Here is a 23,232-nt window from a genome sequence, read left to right as displayed (position 1 = left end):
GTTCCTTAGATCTTAAACCATGCCCTTCTCCCCTACTCATCAGTTTTCCTACCCAATTCCTTGACTGGCAGCTATCCTCTCTTACACTAAAAGGTTCCCCTTCTCCAACCAACCTAACTCTTCTGTCACTCCCACAACACCAATCTCCTCGTCCCACGTACCTCATGCATAAAACTATCCCAAATGACTAAAGCAGACATGTTAGTGCTTTATGGGTAACTTCATTTATTTCAAACAATCATAAACAATCCCACTTCCCATGGCCAGTCTTCGCCATCATCTTACATCTCCTTTGCCTTTTAATTAGTTATCTCTCAGGATAGTGTCCCGCTGTATGACAAGAACTTGCTGGTGCTGTGTTTCTATAGCCTAGCTTAAACATCATAAAAAAGATCCTTAACCATCATTTGAAAAGCAAACAAAGAACATACTAGAACTGTGTAAAAGTTCCTTAAAAGCATTTCAAATACAGCTGTACTGCATTTCAAATACATTTACTGGGTTGGTGAGATAAGAGCTTCCTTGGAAACTAACTGTTACGGTGTAGCCTCTTAGAGGTAGTCAGTAAGAGGAATGTATACAGACTCAACCGTGCAGCTAAATTCCCCTGCACTGCACGTTTACTACAGAGGTTTTTAACATTACAGATCCCAGCAGCATCCCACTGGGGGCCCATTAGTGTGACAGATGTGCTGGCCAATCCTCCGTAGGCAGCTGCACAAGGAAAGGGTCCCGGTGCTGCCGGGCAGACGCCAGCAGCATCCCTCAGGACGAGGATCAAGGAGCTCAGCCATGCTGTGGGAATGCCATCTTCCCCGCTCACGCTTTGCCTTGGGATTGAGAAAATGCAGTGTTGGCCCTAACATGTTAAGGGCTGGCATGCAGGGACTGCCAACAGCTGCAGAGAATGTTATTTTGAAGAGAAGAGAAAGAGGGAGGAGGAGAGATTACTCAGTGCAGGCATTTGTACGCCTTGATCATATTTGCTGTCTACTTGCACTGATAGCTTTCCTTCTCTGTTTTCTATCAATGACAAATCAGTGTCTGGGATATGGTGTGAGTGTAGGTATATATGTTTGGGTATTGCTACATTGCTACACCAACACTTCATAAAAAATAATAAAAAATAATAAAAAATAATATCTTGCCCACCCTGTGGCTACAACCTCTCAGGTCAATTCGCATTAGCATTAAACAGCTTGAAGCATTTCTAGAAGTGCTTATTCAAATTCAATTTTCTTTTACTCTTCAGACATAGATACACAAATAAGAGCCCCACACAACCTGCTGCTTCTTTTTAAACTCAGATAATCATTTTAATTATGTAACTACAATATTTCTGTAATAATTCTCAGAACAGCCACCAATTCTTGTTTTCTAGAGCTCACGTTGGCGTCTTGGGAGCTATCAAACTGTGAAGAACAAAAACTAACTGTACACATTTTAAGAAGAACTCTTCTCTAGGCTAACTATTCATAGATTATCATATTCACTCATTTATTCCATGCCTGCCAAATCCAATAGTTTGCAACTAGCTGAAGATTTAGAAGTTTTGAAACAAATCTGCCAAAAGACAAAACCCATTTTTCTTCTCCTTGTGTTCCAACAATTACCCTCTCCGTTAACAGCTGGCTTAGTTTCCAATCAGAATCCCTTTGCTGCATTACAAAACCCTTCAATAGCTAGCACTTGCTTCTTATGAGGTACTCATATACCTTAACTAATGTTCTTTTTGGTAGCTTAAAAGAGATTTAAGCCTTTAAGTTTCTTGCAATTCATCTTCACCATCCCTGAGCTAACATCAATATATTCAGCTTTTTCTGCAGCCTATCTCACTTTTAAAGTCCTGTCCAAAACGTGGACACCAGAACTCGGTCCTATATCGGTACCAGCCTCATCAATGCTGCATTGAGAAATAAAATCACCTCCTTCTATTTACCATTGCTTATATGTATAGAGACCAAATTAGCCTTCTGCCACACCATCACATCAGAAGACCAATTTGAATTACTTATTCTCTGACTCTTAAACTTTTTTGCTACTTTTCATGACGTAGCCCATTCTGACCTGCATTTCCCACTTCGGCTTTGGCTGTTTTAACAAGCTCCTTTGCCCAGCTTACCAAGAAATGCGAGCTGCTCCGTGTGCCGGGCTTGCTGTGCCTTCATCACACCGGTACCTTCGTGTCACTTGTACACCAGGAACGAGTTTGCAGTTCCATCCAGATCACTGACAGGAAAGTGCAGGAGTGCCCCGATAGGTCTCAAATCCTACAGAATGCTTTTAAAAACCTCTTCTTCCTGCCTATTGGTAACTCCCAAGGACAAGCACACTTCAACATTTTCAGTGACCACAGAAAACTTCTCATTATATTCTTGGAACACTTGGGTATAAATCACCAGAGGCCAATGGTTATTAGCTAAGATCCTGTTTGGTTGTTTAAAAGTACCATCCTTCTTCCTCCCGATTTGAATATAAAGGATTTTTTCCCCCTTTACATAGAATAAAAATATTTTGAATGTTTCTACTTTACCAATATGGTTACTAGTGATTTTTCATCCTAAGATTTATTTTACTCTTACTTTGCTGCAATACAATCTTATTATCCATATCCTTGCCAGTCCTGTTATCAAACAACTCTCTGTCATCCTGAGTCTCCTTTATCAATTTTCTCTGCTTCATAACCTTTCATTTACTATTCTCAACTGTTTAACACTGGTTATTTTATTGCACCTTTTTCTGCCTTTAATTCCCCACTGGGTAAAACCATATCTAATTCAAAATTAATCATTTTTTTATTGTAAAATCATAATTCTCTAAGTTACCAATAAATGCTCAAGATATTTTTTATTTGGTTGAAAACTCCTAAGCAGCAATTATTTATTTCAATCTGTATTAGACCATAATCTTCAGAAAAGTATAGAAACTACATGCTAGAATAAGTAATGCCATCCAGAGATGGCATTTAAACCAATGAAAATAAATGCCTGCAACCATTAAACATTCAGGAGAATGTTTGCTATTCATCACGATAAGCAAGCATATTTTATTCCCCTCTTCCAAACAATATTTCTGCACTTTCAAATAAATACTCTAGGCTTCTTCTCTTGGGTCAATACTTAATTTTTTTGTTTGTTTTGTTTTCTTTGTCCTACAACACATTCAATATGTACATTTCTATTCTTCTAAATAAGATATTTTTGAAAGTCTTGGGGGGAGCAATGGCTGGAAGCTTTGCCTGTATCAGGTAACCATACTTTGAAACGGCTGGCAAAAAAAAAAAAAAAAAAAAAAAAAAAACACACAAAAAAGAAACCACCAGCAAGGAACCCAGAGGCCGCATAAAACTACTGCCCCAAATGCCAGGAGAAACTCAGTGATGGGTTAAGGCTTCAGAATAGGTGGTATCCATTAAAAATCCATTAAAATTATGAAATGCTCCTTCAGAGTTTGTTAAGCACCTGCCCACTGAACAGCTGGTGGTTCCTCAAGTTTCACTGAAGCCAGAAGGCAACATGCATAGCACTTGCATGTCACTGCTCACAACAGCACATACAGTGAGATTATATCTCAGAACAATCTGAATAATTCTAATTATGTAGAAATTCAAATGTGTCTGAATTGCTGACCTGGTCTACTCTCTGGACCACCCATGTACTTCAGTTTCAGCCTGGGGGCTCTCTGTAGTTTAGATGGAGAAAAATAAGTTGTATCTGTCATTTCTGTCCATCATGAAAAATCCTCATTACACAAGTAGGCTCATAATACGTTGTTGCGCCAGTTGTATTTTATTACTATTGGTTTCTCCATAAAGCAAATGCAATTATGGCCATTTAAGCATTAACCTTCAACTATTTACTCGCTGGAGGGAAAACAAGGCATATCAGAATAGCAATCAGTTCATTTTGAGGTTAGGTAGTGAGCAAAATGGAGGGATGTGGCTCTTTTTGCTGCTCGTGGTTCTTCCATATAAGTAAATCGAAACAACCTTACTGTATATTCTATTTAAAGTGAGGCACAGAAGAATCCCAGAGGTGATTAGAACTTAATGCATTTGTATGTTTTGAGTTTCCACTTGAGCTTTCAATATCTACCCAGAAAATAAATCTTTTTATTCTGTACACATAGATCACAATTCTTGGTAGACGGAGGATACCTCAAAAACTTTCAAATATTTGTCAATAACTCATAAATCTAATGAGTAGGCATACGTTCTGTGAAATTATGTATGTAAAATTGCAACATGTAAGTTTATTTTTTATTTCTTAGAGAAAACACAAAAGAGTAATGGAATGAAGAAGGTCTAATTAGCAAAATATATATTGCCATTTGGACAACTAAGTATCAGAGCTGTAGATGCAAACAGGCTCTCAAAAAATCTGCTGTATAAAGTTTTACTGAAAGGAAAAGAAAACCTGTCCTCAGCATAAAGAGCACATGGATACATAAAGTGTCAGTTGGACATTTGATCCAAATCATTTAAAAATCTTACAAGTTATCTGAAATAGCTTTCTCCCTTTTTTCCAGAGACAGGGAGGTTTGGTATCCCTGTTCTGGATACAGGGAGCCTAATAAGGCCTTTCTAGGCCTGAAGATTTATTAAACTCTCTACAGTAAACTGTCCAAAATGTCCATTTTGGAGCTGAAAATGCATCGCTGAGAAAAGGAGCAAATACCTCTAGTAGTTTTCCAAAATGGAGAAAAAGAAACGGCAGTTGTTTGAGAGTGACACAGACGCTTGAGAAGCAAGAAATAGTAACAGGCAGCCCGCCAAGCGCCTTGTGCTGTAATTTGCTCTCAAGATCATTACAACTTACGCAGTAGAAGTGCTAACATAAGCGCATACACGTTCCAGCAAAGGGCAACATCAGCTCTACTTTATTACAGACTAGGCTAACCACACAAATAGTGGAGTTTCTTTTGTACCATTGTACTTGGCACCTGGACATCAAAGTAAAGCTGTGTTACAAAGAAGTACTACATGTTCAAAAACCTTTCTCAACACAAACCTTGTTTTACTGAAAATCAGTGAATCACAGGCAGATGGCTGATCTAATTTTAGTTATGGACAGATACACCCCACCAGTGGCCATGGTAATCAAGGGCAGCCAGGGTTATGAGCCCCAAGCAACAGATTTATTGTACCTCATATTCAGACTCCAGAGTCACATTGTTCCGTTTCAATTTTTCTCTCAAGGAGGGATCAACCTGAAAGACAAAAATAGAGCCAAAAAGTTTGCTTTTAAGAAAAATAAAAATCTTAAAAAAAAAGAAGAGCATCTTAAACTCAATAAACTAAATGCTGATGTGTGCTGCCCCTCCTCTCTTCTAAGCAGGGCAGAAACTGAGAGCAGAGGTTATGTGCCATTTGTTCAGATGCTAGGATGATGAACACAATATAACAATTGGGATGGAAAAGACAGATTGAGCGCCATTCTTTTCAAATCAAAAAGGAAGCACATTTTTAACAAGAGAAAACCCTGCAATTCCATTATGCCAGATGCTTAAATCTAGAACTGCTTAGTTTGAAACTGTCACATAAAACCTCAATCAAATAAAACAAAGAGATTCAATAAAGAGAAAAATGTGATCAAATTGAATATGTTATTCCTATATGGTGCATTCAGTGAGTAAACAAGCAGTATGTTCTGGTTTCCAAATTTTAAACACGAGTCAAAATTGACTTTTTGATGAACTTTCCTATTTTAAATTCTGTACTAGGAAGTGTTGGTGATTCCTGCTGCCTTGGATAACTTACAAATGTGTAATGGGGAACTCTAGGGATCCAAGCACTTTGGATCTGGCTCTTACAGAGCTGAGAATCAGGGACCTCCACAGAGTCAGGACTAAATGCAAAGACTGTCTGTATGATTGGCCTTCTCACACCACCCGCATACACCAGAGGAAATAAATGATACACATTTTAAATGCTCCAGAGAGTACAGGAACAGGAGAGAGTTTTATTTACTCCCGATACTTTCCTTTCACTGAACAGCAAGGCAACCAAGATAACACGGTTGTAGCAGCATTCCTTCATAATTAATCACAGCCAGAATTTAACTTACACAGACACCTCAATATCCCATTATCAAGTTTTATTCCAGCAATTTTGAGAGCTCATTCACCGTGTGGTGTTTTGGTGCTTGCATGGCTGCACTTGTAGAAGCTAACGGGAAAGGAGCAGGGAAGTTACTGCTGCCTTCTCCTCCCTCCAGGCCCTTTTCTTCTCAGCCACTTCCTTGCGGATTAACCCTCCTCTGGCTGCAAGAAGGGGGAGACAAGCCAAAACTGAGACACAGAATCCCAATACTTGTAACTACTTCACACTTTAATTCTGACAAAAATGAACCACAGCAATCAAGGAGACTAAGTGAAATTTCTCAGAAAAAGGCTAACCTCTTAATTCCCAGTGAGAAATGAAGAGAAACCATTCTTTCTGTAGAAGCATTAATTACATCCTGCAAAATAGCTTACAGAAAGAGAGTGGTTAAACCCTACTTTTTAGGGCAAACTACATGTGCACCTTTGCAGCCTCTAAACACTGTACAGAGGCACAAAAGACCTAAGCCCACCTTGCAGAACACGCTGCTTGGTTTGAATCTCCACAAAAATTTCAGAGAGGGCATACGCATTCCCTTTCATCTTCACCATTTTTGTTCCCTATACCCTTACCCACATAAAATAATTGAAACATACTTTACCCTGCACAGAAATGAAGTCATCTCCACGTTCTAACACTTGGCTGCAAAACACAACTTTTCAGTTGCCAAAGCTAAACAGCCAAGTCGCAATTTTATTTTCAGAACCAACACCATAGTTGAGAAAAAAACCCCACACTGTAAAGTCCTGTCTTTGAAGTTTGTGATCTTTGCAACAACACAAAAAAAAATAGCTGGCTGGTCATATTTTCCTTCTGAAAAAGCAGGTAAACGTGAATATCAGCCATGGTTGCAGACCACAGTGGAAAACCCTTAACATGCGGGCAAAGCCAGAGAAGTGACTGCTCAAAAGTGATGACTCCTTCACCTTACACTTCTGCCCCCCGATCCCAATACAAACAAATGCATTTTGCGCCCGTTCTGCCTGCCATGCCAACACGTGCACACATGAGTGAGCAAAAACATTCAGCTCCATCCACGCAATCCATTCAGCAGCTATATTGGGAAGACACATTTTATTGTTAGGGATGATGGGGAGGGAGCAGACAAAGCCCGGATGGAGAAACAACCTGGCAGTGTCCTCTGCACCTTTATTCCGGCAGCAGGAAAGAGCAGACAACAATATCCCTATTCCACTGGGGAACTACTACTTGTCAAGCAAAATCTCACAAGCTCCCTTAACTTCTATTTATATTTAAGCTCTGTCTCTAAATACAGAATTCAGGGATGTCTGTCTTTTTCCCAATTATAGCATAATGCCACATTAAAACTTAACTGAAAAACTACTGAAAGTATGTGGATGCTTTCCATGCGAAGCTCTCTGCAAGGCTTGAATGTGAATACTGTAAATGTCATTTCTCAAAGCTTTTTCCTGTTTTATTTTTTTTCCTTTCTACGTGGCACTTGGGAGAGGAGGGGGAAGGCAGAAAGTGCAACACTATTTTCTCAAGGCCCTCAAAAGTTACCAGAAAAAAGGAGCTAAGAAAAAGAGTATTAGATGGCTACATCTAACAGACTTAAATACCAATATATTCTTTAAAATCTGGTAGGCAGCTGCCTCTGGGCAGCTAAAATGTTTCTAAAATCCTTTTGAAACGTGGCTGTCGCTTTTCCCTTAAAGACGTTTCAGGTTTCCAGTCAGAACCTCCTGAGAGATGATGGCTCCGGCATGAGGCGGGAGCGTCCTGTGCTCCAGGCGCCGTCAAAGCCAGGGCTCCCGCAGCATGGGCTGTGATGAACTGCTGCCCTTCCTACACTCCTTGGAGTCATGGGAATTTTTTCATTTGCGACACGCACATTTCTGGCACCAAAATCTGCTGCTACTAAAAAAAAAAAAAAAGCTTTCTCCAGCTTTCTCCAGCTAACAATTTTGCGCTGATCCTCAGGGACCACATCACATTCTGGTTTAGAAGCAAATAATACAGACAGAGGATGACTGTGAAATTTGTGAATGCCACTAATTTTACCTCCAGGATATAAAATGGATAGTTTTCCCAGGAAAGAACCCAAAGAAAAGCACCGCCATCACCTTGAGGCTCTAAATATAGGCACACAAAGGGATTAGCTGTGTCACTCCCATTCACCATTCAGAAAGGATGGGCAGATTGATTCATGTCCTAATTTGCAGGGTAACATCCCAGTCATCAATATTAAATATATGCCCAGACTTGTAATTTAAGCAGCCCACTGTTACAAGCAGTCATTCCCTCTTAGCTGTAACTGTTAATTCTTACTTGTCTGCATGTGCTTACTATTTGTGGCCACGGGTTTCAGCACAAACCTAACCTTGAATTACATCTGCTAAAATGAAGGGTTCAGTCATACTAAAAATGAAACTGGCAGGAGACAACCATGCCATGAGGGAAGAACTGTGCTTGAAACAGTCTCCCCTTGCACAAGTTAGTGCAATAAATTACAGTTTTGTGCCCAAAGGCTGGCTGGTACTGACCAAATATTTGTAATACCAAGTATTTGTAAGTCTCCTCCAAAACTTTCCATCTAATAAACATTTTCAGAAGGCAGTAGAAGTTTCTAACCTAAAACTAAGTTAGTTGCATCTATGAAGACATAAGTATCTTTCCTACTTTACCCTCCACAAAACTCTATTCCACTGAGAAAGATTTCAGCTTTTCTTTTGCAAATGGAGAAGGGCGATGGATTGGATTTCCTGAACATCAATTAAGATATGTTTTCTTCTACCTATGCACACAAGCATAAACTGATGAGATGCAATTCTCGTGCAGTGTCCTTAAAATGACTACTTGCATAAAACTTTGTATAATGTTCTCCCCACCCTATTTTTAAATCTAAAATAACCCAGTGCCACAAGTTCTGGCACTCTATAGAAGAGTATTTTCTTTGAAAAATTCACGATACAGCATTAAATGGGAAGTCAGCAATGTTGAGTGGATCAGTCAATTTCAATCTTTCTTGAGAGGGTTCCCATAAATTTTTACCAAAAACTGTGTCATAAATATTCCAAGCAATGGTTTATGAGCAGGCTACGAAGCTTTAGACAAGAAGGGATAAATCCCCAGAGTAGGAAAGTGCAGCACAAGCTACAGCTAAACTAAGTCCTGTTTTAGTTAACGAGCAAGAAGAGAAAGGCAAAATGTTCCATTACATGCACCACCATCACAACCAACATCCTTTACCTGTATTATTTATAATATTTAATACATATAAACCATGAAGATAGGGTTACTGTGTAAACTCTGATAGTAAACCAAGCTTCTGAACACTAGGGACATTTGAGACTAGATCTAAAAATTGGGTTTGTGTCCTTAGGCCCCTTACAGAAACTACTGTTGTAGTAGATCAGAAAAATATTTTATTTAGCTGGCAGAAATCAATATAGATGTTTCCAAAGGAGGTATCAACACTCTTATTACAGCAACAATTCCTAGATTATGGTAGATAACCAGCAATCTCTCAGGATCTAAATCTACTACTTGTTTCCAGGTGGATTAAAAGACTAAAAAGAAAGAGGGAGGAGAAAAAAGGATCTAAATAGACTAAACACTGGGCAGCATGTTTTCACATGATAATGTAAAGTTATTACAGAACTTACATTAAAGACTTATATGGCACTCAAACCATCCTCTGGTTTAGCAAACACTTAAACATATCTAGATTTATTCATATGTAATTAATCAAAACTAACAAGTGCTCCACAGCTTTCAAATGGAAGAAAAAAACGTATTCAAGCATTTAATCGGTGTTTTGCATGCTTTCATATTCTACTTGATTTGCAGGTGCACATTTATTTATTTGATTTCTAAAAGATAAATAAGCACATCAAACTTTGGCTCCATGTGCTCTGCCATAAATTTAATTTCACAGCAGTATTTGCCACAAAGAATTTTTCCTCCCAGTATAAAATAATAATAATTTTTAAAAAAGCAAGCAAGCAAGCAAACAAACAAACAAAAACCCACACACACACTCAGAGTGCAGCTAAAAGCAAGACTGTTGGTGTTTTCTAAAAGTTCCTGCAAGGAAAACTAAGCTTGCAACATATCTAAAGGTGACACAGTTCGAAGTGCAGACTCACCCACCTCTCAGCTTAAAGTCAGGATTTGGTGCTCCAATACAGGCTCTTAAAGCTGCCATTCCATGAAAAGGATGCACAGTTTATGAAAAACTCAGAACATCTAGTATAAGACTTTAGGTCCTTAAATATGGGCTCATCACATCATATCTAACTTATCCTGCACAGGCTTTGAAATGATCTAAACTTTTTTTTTTAATTCTTTATGAGGCTTCTGCTGTTAATTTATGTATATAACATTTACGTTTTCATATATTTTCAGCATATTTCAGTTACCACATCACCATGTTATCTAGTTACTAAGGTATTAACTAACATACACAGAAGAAAATTTCTTAAAACAAGTTTTATAGTGAAAAAATGTGGTATCCCTGCATTCAGAATCAGATGTCATCTTTGCTTTGCTTTGGAGAAAAGCTGAACAAATGAAACAGAACCTGAAATAAGACTTGTTGAATATCCACAAAATAAACATTTTCTATGTCCTAAATATAACATTACAGAGTTCCATGTGCACAAACCTTCAAAGAGCCACCAACATTCTACTGAAATCATAACATATATGCAGAGACCCTTGAAGCGCAAGTTTGTAATACTGGTATTTAGGGAAAAGAAATTAAGTATTCTCCATTTAAAGGCAAAATAGCTGCAAATAATAATGACAGAATGGAGCTTTTGGATGTAATTATTGCAGATTCACCACTTTTAGACAATATTTTTTAAAACGCTGCTTTTTTAACTGCTGTGGGCAAATTACCCAAGTTAAAGCTGAAAATATTACGCACATACAGATTAAGCTTTCCTTCCACTGCCTTAGTCGCATCCTAGTTCTGGACAGAACTCTCCACAGCAGCTCCAAAAACCATAATGGTCACTTAAGCTTACGTTAGAAGCAAGCAAACTCGGGACAGAAAGTGTGAAGCAAAGTCGAGGGCAGCAGCCCACGGTCCTCTCTTGTCTCTAACAAACATTTTATTGCTGCACTAGCAGTCAGATCTGAACAGCAGACTGCAGAAATCTCTCTGTATCCAGGTGTTTGCTTATTGGGCAATTAGGCTAGTTTTGGTAAGCTAGTGCTGCAAGTAGTAGCTAACTTGAGCAATCCAGCAAAATCAGAGGCACTCTACCAAACCTAAGCCATCATCTTTTGCACAGCATAGCAGTTTAGAAATGCAGAGGAATTCATTTAAAGGGAAAAATCTAACAAACCCATAGCAGACCAGACTTCAAGGGCATTGAAGTTAAAAAAAACAAACAAACAAACAAAAAACCACATACACAAACCCACTTTACCATTTAGGCAGAGCAATAGACTGTTTCTTCAAATGTCAACAAATGCACACTAGAATTGTATGTCCACAAGGCACTTAGAGATTTTATCTATATATAAAGTCCAGCTTTCAAAGGCCAATAACAAGAAAAATATACATAGATATTTTTTCTGTTGTTATCTGGAAACACAGTTGAACAAGACCAAAATAATTTGTTTTTTTTAAAAAAAAACTCCTAAGAATTGTTTTGAAATATCATTTTGATTTATAAAGCAAATCTAAAGTCTTTCTGTAAACACTGAAACAAATTTTGACTTTTCTTTTACAGCTATTTTAGCAAAAACAATTTGCACAATTTTATATGAATTTAACAAAACTTCTTTGGTTGTCAGGAATTTAGAAATTTAACAATTGTTATTCAATGGTTTGAATAAACTAAAACCATTGAGATCTAATAACTTCCATCTAAATCTGCACATTTTAGAGGCATTATACTTCTTAATAAAACTTCTCACCCTGAAGTTTGCATTGTATTTAAGTAGAAATACTTTCTACACTGACATCTAGTGAAGTTTTATAGGAAGCAAAAAAAAAAAAAAAATCACCATCTAATACTTCATACATAGAAAAAGAAAACTGATGGTTTTGACTGGCCAGAGGGTGTTCTGATCGGATGGATCTTGTGCCTAAATGTACTGTCTCAAGTTCAAAACATATATTTATAGCAACAGAAACTAAAAGAGAACAAATATTTACACTACTAAAAACAACAGATCCTTAGGCATGACTATTATTTCAAGCGCTAAATGCCTAACGCTGAATAAAGCTACTCTGCTAAACTGAGTAGGAGTTTTGAATAAAAACAATTTTAATTTATATGTTTTAGGTTTCATTAAACAAATGAATTTCTCTTCTGTAGGTGTCCACCAAGATGATATTCTTGCACCCTCTCAGTAACCAGTGATGGAGGAAAGATTTCTCTGGGAATTCCTGATTTAGCCTCCTGCCCTGAATCAGAGATGACACTCTCTGGGCTTGATGAGCAGCATACAGTCTTTGAGGGTTCAAAAGTGGAGGGAATGTTAGGGAGTGTTAGAATTTCTTGATCCCATAAATGCCAGTCTATCCAAATAGAGATAGCACAAAAACCCAAATAGCCTCTGTTCTCCCTGAACTGCATTCCAGAGATGCAAGATATGATGTTGGAACAGCCACAACATTAATTTCCGGACTCATTATGGTTCTAAAAGCAAAGCCTCACTTTTACATCTCATCAAAAAAAGGTAGTTAGGCCCTGCCTGACACCACTCAGGAGGCTGGGGGGACTCCGGGGGAAACGTATCACGTACTGAATCACAACTGAACTTATAAACGCTTTGTGCAGGGACAAATATTTAGAGAGGGGGACAGATTATGCGTTTTCCCCTCTCACTAATGTCTATATTTCTAATATGAGTTTGGGTTCTGCTGTTTCAGACTGCTCCATAACAGTACTCAGTCACATAAAGAATTTATTTGAGTCCTTTCAGCCTCTAAACAAAAAGGAGAAGAACAAGAAGGTCCCTTAGACAAGAGATCACTCTTATAACGGCAACATTACAGGGCAAAGGGTTTTCAACCAGAGATACCTGGGCCACTTTGAAGAAGCCTGTAAAAGGTAGCTTTGAAAAGCAACAGTATCAGTAAGTTGAATTTTACTATACAGAAGTCCACATGGTTTTGGTAAAAACTGCTGATAACTATGATCAAGAGCTGAAAATCCTGGTCTAGCACTGGAAGCTTCATATTTCTGCTTGAGCTCCAGTCTACTAAAACCACTACCATTAGCTTCACCAGAAGAGTCTGAGAAGCTAGATGCAAGGGAGGATAACAGTTGGATATTTTAGCTAAAATCTGCCTCAAGCTAAATTACAGACTTGTAACCACTTCAACTGCAAGACAAAGAACCCAGTAATTAACTGTGTCAATGTGACAAGATTTAAAACAACCAAAGAGAATTCTTGGTATTGTGTAAAATCTGAAATCAACATTTTATATACTGAAATTAGTTCCACTTGCAACATGGAAAATCAGAAATGAGTGTCTCAATAATCTTCTCTTGATCCAAATCTAATCTTGACAACTGAGAAGGACATATCATAAAACTAATGAAATTAAAAAATGACTTGTTTAAAATAAAGGAGCTTGCACTGTATTTTGAATTTTGTCACAGAGTAGCTCAGCAATCTGAGGTAAAGCTGCCAGATGTTCAGGTTTCTCCAGACATGGCCCCCCATTTTTTTTCCACCCAGAAATTATGTCCAGGCAGAAAAACATAATTTGGCCATTTGCCTGGGATTTCCAGCTGCTATGCAGCACAGTCGGGCAGTAGCTCCAATGTGTGTGCCTGGTGCTTGGAAATCCTGGACACAGTTTCTGCATAGGGAGGTCACTGCAGCAGAACCAAGACTTAACGCCGTGTACAACTGCGCAGAACATCCCCTATGCCGAGTGTGCTGGTCTCACTGAGTGCATCTGAGTTGGATATGTCAGAGAGAAGCCAATTTCTGTGCTGAATTTTCACATAAAGCACTCGAAGGCAATCTTCCAAGTGCACCCACAGTTTGTGTATGCACATGAGAAAGCTGGAAGAATCCATAGGACTACCTGTGTATTTACTAGTCCAAGGCAGGTAAAATAACAATGAGCATGTATGCATTCATAGACATGCCTGAAGAATCAGAACTACATTCCCAAGAACTTGCATCTAGTTGCAAAATCCTAAATTGGATGTCTGAACTCCAAAAGGCGAGTGAAGATTCAGCTGTTTAGAAAGGGGGCTGAAGGAGATGCACACACTAAGGAGCAATGACAGCAGCAGTCACTACATGCAGAAAATAGGAGATGAATAGCTTAAATTTTCCTCCCACATCTGTTTCAAGTATTAAACAGTTTATCCTGGACTTGAAGAACATGCCCTCTTCAAGGCAGGATACATAACCTTGAGCTATCTTGGAGGGAGATGGCCAAGGTTTATTTTTTTCTTGTTTGTTTTAAAGAAAAAACAGAAACCCTTCATCTCAAAAGAAGGTCAAGTTGACCTCATAACAACAGCATTGCCCTGAAAAGAGGGCAGCCCATCTTCAACTCATTTATTATCACATACTCATTTGATAAAGTTACAGAGACTCTACACAGCATGGGAATTAGAAGCCAGATTTTCTGTGCTCCACAGACATAGTCTGATCACCGGGATGCAATCAAACTCTCTCTCTTATCCCATAGAAAGAATAGTTTCATAAAAGACAGCTGATAATGCCTGCAATTCTAGACATTTCACATTTCTTTGGTTACTGCATGTTTCCCAGAGGAAGAAAGGATCCCTTTAAACTCTTACACATCCTGGCTAAGTGCTCTGCTGCTGAGCCAGCATGCAAGAGGCAGAAGCATTAGTCCAGCTACCTCCATTTTGATGGGCTGAATGCATCAGCTCACCTAGTGCAGCTCACATCTCAGCTAACGCAAACTGAAAAACATTTTCACAGTGCCTGGAAGATTTTCTGCAATTTAATAGATGCCAAGCTGCGTAGCACTTCGAAAGATGAAGAGCTAGAGAGTGTGGCCAGAAGATGAACTTTAGGCACAGAAGGGCCCTACAGTCTACTGCAAGCCTAAGTAACACACAACCAGGCAGTTGCTGAATGGAGGTTTTAAAAATCAAAACTTTACATTTAGATATACCTTAACCATCTACATTCCTTCCAGATCTAGCCTCTGAAGCTTTGCTCTATTTTCCCTATTTGTATGACAGGCACATTGCCTCTCTGAGGCACACATTTCACTCAATGCTTATAAGGTTTTTCTAACATTCTAGAATGGAAGGTAGGAAAAAAAGAAAACCCTGTGATTACTGCAGTAGTAATAATGACTACATACATGGAAACTTAGAGAGGTGAATGTAGGGCTTTCCTTCGAAACCAAACGCCACACTCAGACACTTGATAAGGGTTTGGTGAAAACTGGTATCACGTAGCACCATGGGCACCTGGAAGGCTGAGCTGACACAAGATTTTTACAGGGCAGGAAGGGGCAAAAATCTTATCTTTAGATTGTCCTACAGTGCTTTGAGTTCTTTGTGGTGACAATAAGCAGTGGCTTTAGGTGGACTGAACCACTGAAAACAGCACATACTGATACCAGCCTCAAAGCCACAGCAACAAAATCTCATTAATGAAACTGACTAAATATTGGTCTTTTACAAAAGAATGCTGGTTAATAACCTAAAATGAGAGGATGTCTAAAAGATGAAAATGTATACCTCCATCTGGTGTCACAGCAAATTCTGCAAGCAGCTGTTTAGAGACAAAGTAGGGAAGTCATCTGAGGTCAAGCAAAATGGATTAGTTTTTGCAGAAATCAGTGCTAAATTCATGAATCTAGCAATAGTAGCTGAACCTCCACATCTTTAAGGACAGTATGGATAGAAACATATTTCCATACAATCCCTCAGTACCGAACTGAAACCAGAGAGAATAATGAAGTCTGAACAAACATCTGGTACCACCATAATACACACTAAGGAAAGCTCTTTTGTCTTGTAATTTCTGTGCTCTCTGTGTTACAGAATTGACGTTACTGATTCTGAATGATGATCAAAAGTAGCATGGGCCTCTTAAACCTTTAAAGCACCTTTTTTTTCTTCTTCTTCCTCATTTTTGGAGGACCTAGGGCTAATCTCATTAATTCAATCTTTGAAAAAATTCAACTTACACAAGAGAATTAGCCAAAGTTCGCCTGCCCGAGACTTCAGACTCGAGCCAACCTGACCTGCTGTGGAGGCGGGAGGAGAAAGAACAATCGTCACCATCAACCTCTTGACACGTGTCCAGTGCTGGTTTAATTAGCTTACTGAAACCAATTCCATACACAAAGCCTGGCTTGATGAAAAGACTTAATTTTTCTTCCAAGTTCAGTGGCTGGCAGATACTACAATGATTCCATGTTCCCTTGCTGATAAATTTAGAAAAAGTAATTTCTCCATCCAAAAAAAATTACCAAAAATCAATTAAAGAGACTTTGATTTTCATCATATTCAAATCAAACAGAACTTTTAATACTGTTTTTATGAAATTATGGGAGAAACTGAAAGAAACTTTCCAGAATTATGAAATATTGAAAAAGACAAATAACAGTTTAATTAAGAGTTCCTTTACCTTTTCTCCACCTCTATTGTTTGCCAATAAAGCTTCAGGGAAAGAATATTTATAGTGGGTTTCACCTCATCTAATTTTAGCCATCAAAACTTTTGACTTGAAGCAGAAGCTCTCTGTTTTGGCACTCACTGAACAGAGACAGGTATCTCCAGAGAGCAATAAACCCCATTTTAAGATGTGTGTTCAAAATCCTACAACTCCAGCTATCTTCAGGTGGAGAAAGATCTCACCTACCATTAAATTTTACCTATGTGGTAAAATTGAAACTAAATTTACCATGTTAGGGATGCCACTCAACTCACTGAAATGTAGTCATAGCTGAACCTTGAGCTCAATCTCTCTGCTTTTCCCGTGGTCAAAAGTGAACGATGTCTCTCTCAAGCTTCTATTATAAAATGGAATAAAGCCTGCAATAAAGCGTGGGCATACTGAGAAGCCTAGAAAGTAAATCTGAATCATTTGGTTCAAAACCAAGCAGAAAGTCTACAGACATAGACAATAACTGAGCCTATGGAATGACCTGAGCTTGCAGAAATACGGAATTACATCCAACTGTTATAATTAGGATAAACTATAACAGCATGTGCTTCTCAAGTCCAGACAGTTAGTTGGCCTATGTACATTACTCATAGATATGGTGAACTCTGATAGGTTTTGGCCAGATTTATAATCTTTAGGAACACTGGGGTGTAACTTGATTTCAAGTGTGTATCTTCATCTATTAAGAAATGCAATAAAAAACACACTGCAGTTCTCAGTCATTGACCATTGGAACTATATATCCAATCACAATGCTGTTTGATATCCTTCTTAAATTCTTAATATCTTTGCTAGCTTCAACTTATATAAAAATGCACAAATAGCATTTTCTAGCAGAGATGCAGGTGCTCAAATGAAGAAAGACAGGACAGCCTTGGAGTAAAGTAACTCTGTCTAGCACCAGCAGTTAGCAATATGTTTAATGACAGGAACAATCTGTTCATATTCTAGAACTATGATAAAAAATAGAGTTATGTATTTTATTTTAACTACTACGGATGTATTCAGAGATTTATTTGTTTTTTTCCTTTTTAAGAAACCTTTATGTCACTTGAAATACACAATTTAAAAGATGACAGCAGCATATTTTACAGAAACATGAATGGCTGCTCAGAAACCACACAACTTAACAATAAACATTTAAAGTACATTAAATCCTGTTCAGCTCAACTCCACAGTTAGGTAAGACAGAAGTAACAACCAACAGAATTTTAGTGGTGACGCTTTAAGGCATTGCTATGACTGCAGTTCCTGTGGACATTCCTCAGCTAGTTTATGTAATGGCAGCAAGATGAGCATGGCAGTAAACAACACAGCAGTCTTCTCCAGTCACTTGTAAATTTATTTCCCTTTTTGGGTAAATAGTACAATCTCATTCAGATCCTGTGCTGCTGCAGTAGTCATTATCTCAACTCAACCGTTTGTTTGTCAACAACAGTATTTCTGTGAACTGGAGCAAAGTAATTTGATTACAACATAGATGTATTTTAATGGACAGACGCCACAACTTTTTGGCCCTCCTGAGGCAAACCCTCAAACCAGATATAAAGACCTCATGACAATGGGTCAATTCTCTGCTCCTGTTTCCTTCTGAACTATTTCATTTTGGCCCCCCAAAAAATGAACTAATGGATGCCACCTGAGAAAATATTTTCTGAAAAACTCGTTTGAATTTAAGTAATTCCTTCTATTTAAATTAATTAACTTTTCTATTCCCTGTGAAAAGTAGAGAAACGTGGAGTAGTGGAGATCAGTTATCTCCACTTTACTGACAAAGACTCTCTAAAACTTAGTGGAAGGTTGGACTAGAAGTGGAAGGTTGGACTTAGTGGGGGTTGGACTAGATGATCTCTAGAGGTCCCTTCCAACCCTAAGCATTCTATGATTCTATGATTCTAGTGACTCCCTGACAAACAGAAATAAGTTTTCATGGTAAAGAGGGAACGGAAGTAATAACTTCAGCAAGATACAAATAGGATTTCTACTTACACGGATGGTAGTTGTTTAAATCATATGCTGCTGTGTGTCCTCTGACACCCAGAGTCATAAAGGCCAACACTGGGGACTTGCCAACAACATTCTCAGGCTGTGACTGCACGTATAATGAACAACCAGTCAACACAGTTAAATCACTACCAAGCTCTATTATGAGAGCAGGTGTAAAACAACAAAATACCGCAGTGCCATCAGCCATAATGTTAGTCTGCTTTTCTCCCCCACTCCCAATTCTCTTCTTTTTGGAAGGACTGCAGAGCTCCCAGAAGAGTTCCCCATCCCTCATGCATGCTCTTCTTCACAACTCCAGGGACTAGGATTGCAAAATGAAAGCCGAGATCCTCATATTATCATCCTTTCATGACTTAGGACTTCACAACACCAAGTATAACAGGCAAGAGAACTGACAAAGGCAACACTAACTCTTTGCACATGGCCATAAGTTACTTCTCATGGGTAATTACATGCCAATCAATTGGTTAAAAAAGAAAACAAAAAAAGAAAAAAAGAAAAAATTAGCTGAGGAGGGTAATACATTGCCATTCGCTTTTCAGAAATTTTCAATTCTCAGACTGCATACAAAAAGCGTTATGCTCCTCCATACTTCCTAATGAGTATTCTTCGCAGCATCACCATTACTCTGTTGCTAAGTTGGGTTTTTACAACACTCCTTTGGTAATCTTCCCAAGTTTGCAGTTTTAATGCTTGTACAAACTGGTGTTCTGAAAGATTAGGTCAATCCTTTATTCTCATGCAAACTACATGCTTGGATTTTAACTCCTAGAGTGCCACACAGTGGCCACACATATTTTAATGGGCAAGAGCTGACTGATAAAAAGGGTAAAAATCATACAAGCAAAAAGATTTCATTTATGTCACCTTGACCATTCACTGCCTGTACTTCCTGCAATCATTTATAACTCAGCAAGAAAGAAAACATTTTTCTGATTTGTTAGCATTTTACTCTTGGGATGCACTCACTTTGCATAGGACAATGTATAAGGAAAAGTCAACCAGGACCTACTTATTTTATCAACACTGGAATCTAGTGATGTTATTTTACGCTCAGACTCTACACTAGCAATTAATTGCAGACTTCGAAGGCTATGATGTTTGGCTTCCTGGCAAAATGACTTTAAGATGCCAGTTTTCCTAGAAATAGCTCCACTGCATGTATCCTTGCTCAGTCCTATTCTATCCCTGTGCTCTCCGGGATTCTTCCTGGCAGTCATACTTTTGGAACTTAGCCAGCAGGTTTTGCTGATAAATTAAAGCACAGATTTCCCCAGGTAGTTAATATGTTGTTTCCTTTTAGGCTTCTACAGCAACCAACAGCCAGCAGCACAAACAAGACATTCCAGATGTTTGACCAAAAAATTGATCTGAATCAGTAAGCCTTTATCATGCTTTGGATGACCACACTGGTCATCTAATAGAAGCTAGTATTTCTACAGGAAAGATTTTTAAGTAGGCATCTCTATTCAACTACATATGAATGCTAAAGTAAGGTAAAGGAATATAGGCTTTTAGAGTCATCTCTATGCAAACCTATTAATCTTTGCTCCATTAAAATTTTACATGATTTTACTATAAACATACCTGGCTTTTGAGAGACACCACAAAAGGAGAATCTAACTCTTGGTCATCTAACAGCTGAATTAGCAAGGAAACAAACTGGTAGTCAGGCTCACAAAAGGTTGTATATAGGAGCTTACACATCCCTAAAGTCAATCAAGAGAGATGGGCAGTGAGGCACTATGAATCCTAGCCTGCATTTGGACAAGTTTCTTCACTTTTTTGTAACCTCCATTTCATCAACAGTAAAATGGAAATAAAATCCTGACTTTTCTGACAGTGAGTCTATAAAGTTTAATTCATTTAAATTCTGTGAAAGTCTTTTGAGCTCTTTATAGGAGAAGTGTCGCTTAATTAAGCTTTGTTATTATTCCAAAGCAGAAATTGTAACAAAAATCCTATCTATCTGGTTTATTGTGTCTATTCCGATTTGCATATTACTGCCCATATCCCCAAAAGGCCTGCTTGTCCCTTTCTTTTCTGGTAAGGACTTGTGCTAGTTCAAGTGTGTTATATAACAAAATACTCTATTTAACACAAAAATATACCATAAACAGTGTCAAACAAACGCTATGATCATCAGGTTTTTCAATATTGTTTTAAATTACATAGATTATGATTGTTATTCCTGAGTTTTGCAAAAATTTATACCAGATTTGCTTCTATATCAGTTGCAATATATTCAAATCTCTCCTCCTATCTATGAATTAAAATTCTTAACTATTTTTATGAACACAGAAACAGAACACACAGTGTTGATTTGTCTGTCTATAAATAGCCCAGTGCTGGTGTTGCTAGTTTTTAGCCAATACTGCCTTGTTTTCTATTTAACTTGCATCTATTCCTAACTAAAAGAATAATAGATAGGAAAAGAAAATACAGGAGATGCTGCAGCCCTTCAGTAATACAAGCTATAGCAGAATTCAGCTGTCCTCTTTTAGATGTTCAGAGTTTAGGAACTCCAGGGGTGTAGTGGCTTCCCTTCAGAGCTTTCATGTACTACTGTCTAATTCAATGATGCCTCCCTTGATTATAAACGCTAGGACAAAGAGCCTCATATATCTGAACAAGCCCAATTATTACCCTGACTTTCTATGGGTTATGGACACAGTGCAGATCACAGAAGCCAATTCATGGAGCAGGAATCAGACCAACTAACATTCAAAAACTGAAAGGAAGGAACTTTTGCAGTATTGACGCCCAACAGCTTCACAGACAGTTAAAAGATCTACCATAATGTCAACCTCTTTACTGCTATCTACACTACCCACTGTTTAAGAGACCCAGCTCTGACTCCAGGTGCAGAGGTAAAAGGCAAACTCCCAATGCCCATACTTTGCTTGACCTCATAATTCTTTAGAAGTTAGAAAATATATGAAAAATAATGAGAATCATTTTATTTACCTTTCCATGAAGTTTCTGGACATCATATCTTATTTGAGCAAATTCACGGAGCCCAAAAGATCCACCAACAAGGTACAGCTGAAAAACAATAAAATAAAGATAGATGTGCTTGGACTACTTAAAAAAAAAAAATCAACCAACCAATCAAAATAATGCTCTGCATACTGACCCACTGCATTTACATTGGACCCTACTATTCTTCCAAGAGAAACACCAGGAACCCCAATGGAATATATGTGCAGGAGAAAGGGTAGCACACAGGATGTGAGGGCTGTGGATGCGAGTCTCTGGACCTAGGGACTTCACAGATGTCCTCTCTCACACACAAAGAGCTTCTTTGTGACTCATTTTCTAGGGACTTCCTCCATTTTTCTCCCCTTTTCATATGGCTTCCTGCCATAACTGCAGCACAGGAACCTTTACCTCACTGTGATGGGATTAAGTCTCACCATTTTCAAACTTTAATGGGGAAGTAACAGCCCCATGCTGGCTTATACTGTTGTCTGTACCTAAGAGATCCCATTAAGCCTCTGAAACTGCCTGATTGCAACTGTGGTTCAATGGCACATTATCATGTAGGCTAAGAAATCAAATCCAGTGCATCTGCATTTTTTATTGCTGCCTGATTAGCTGCCTTGCAATTCCCTCCACACCTATGAAGCTCATGAAATAGAATCATGAAGGGAAAATAAGGGAAGCCAGAATTTCAAGTCTGAATAAAAAATTAATTCCACTATTCTTTCTTATGACAGAGGGATATCATAAAATGCCTATGTATCTCTATCATTAAAAATGCACAAATAAACTAAAAGAGCAAGTATTCTTAACAAACACCATTAAGGACTTAGAAATTAGTTTTAAAATCTAGCTATTGTGTTGAAGGATGGGGGCTCTTGCTCTGGTATGACAGGCTCCATCTGCTCTGCTCTGTTAAGACCCCCTGGCAGATGCGCAGAAGGCCAGAAGGCTTCAAAGAAGGGCACATCTAAAGAAGGTGAAAGCACAGGGAAGCTCTAAGGACCTGAGCCATAAAAAAGTACCCTATTTTATCACACCGCATTGCCGCTACATTCATTCATTGCAGACTGTAATGGCAATGGGTGTTTTCTACAGAATACCAGATAACTACATGAAACGTGTAAAGCTTCTAGCAAAGGCTGGTGTTCAGCAACTGTTATCACTATGCTGCACAGTCACTAAAAATGCGTGTTCTCCAAACTGCCTACTCTCCCAAGCTCGTGTCAGTGAAGCCACAAAACCTACAGATAGGTAGCCCCGAAACTCATCTTCGTTCACACAGTTGGGAGCCCTTGACCAGCAGTCAAGCACTGAAGGCTCCACAAACTCCTTCTGCCTTGACCATTTTTATAAGGCTGAGAATACAGCTGACCATTAGAAATAAACATATCAAAGTTTCATGATATAAACATCTAGCGGTTAGGTCACAAAACTACAAATTCAAAGTGTCAATCAAATAATATGCAGTAGCAAGTAATTTTTAGTGATTACAAATCTGACCTACCCAACATTGGATAGCACCATACTAA

General features: G+C 38.4%; 1 protein-coding gene across 2 annotated transcripts in view; it reads right to left on the bottom strand.

Moving 5' to 3' along the window:
• The window catches only part of COX16 (cytochrome c oxidase assembly factor COX16), a 39,104-nt gene that overhangs the window by 6,776 nt on the left and 9,096 nt on the right, over positions 1-23,232 (bottom strand). Inside the window, exons 2-3 of one of the 2 annotated variants that reach the window (XM_088536568.1) lie at positions 21,686-21,763; positions 5,146-5,208 (exon numbers count right to left, since the gene is read on the bottom strand). In XM_088536568.1, the coding sequence (XP_088392694.1) occupies positions 5,146-5,208; positions 21,686-21,763 (141 nt within the window). The remainder of the gene's footprint in view (positions 1-5,145; positions 5,209-21,685; positions 21,764-23,232) is intronic. The other variant, XM_088536569.1, reaches the window with a different exon arrangement.

This window comes from Tinamus guttatus, unplaced genomic scaffold (assembly GCF_059628265.1).
Source record: "Tinamus guttatus ecotype Peru unplaced genomic scaffold, ASM5962826v1 Tinamus_guttatus_pri_ptg000676l, whole genome shotgun sequence".
In the NCBI taxonomy this organism is placed as follows: Eukaryota; Metazoa; Chordata; class Aves; order Tinamiformes; family Tinamidae; genus Tinamus; species Tinamus guttatus.
Note: the sequence above shows the minus strand (reverse complement) of the source record. Positions and strands in the feature narration are given on the sequence as shown.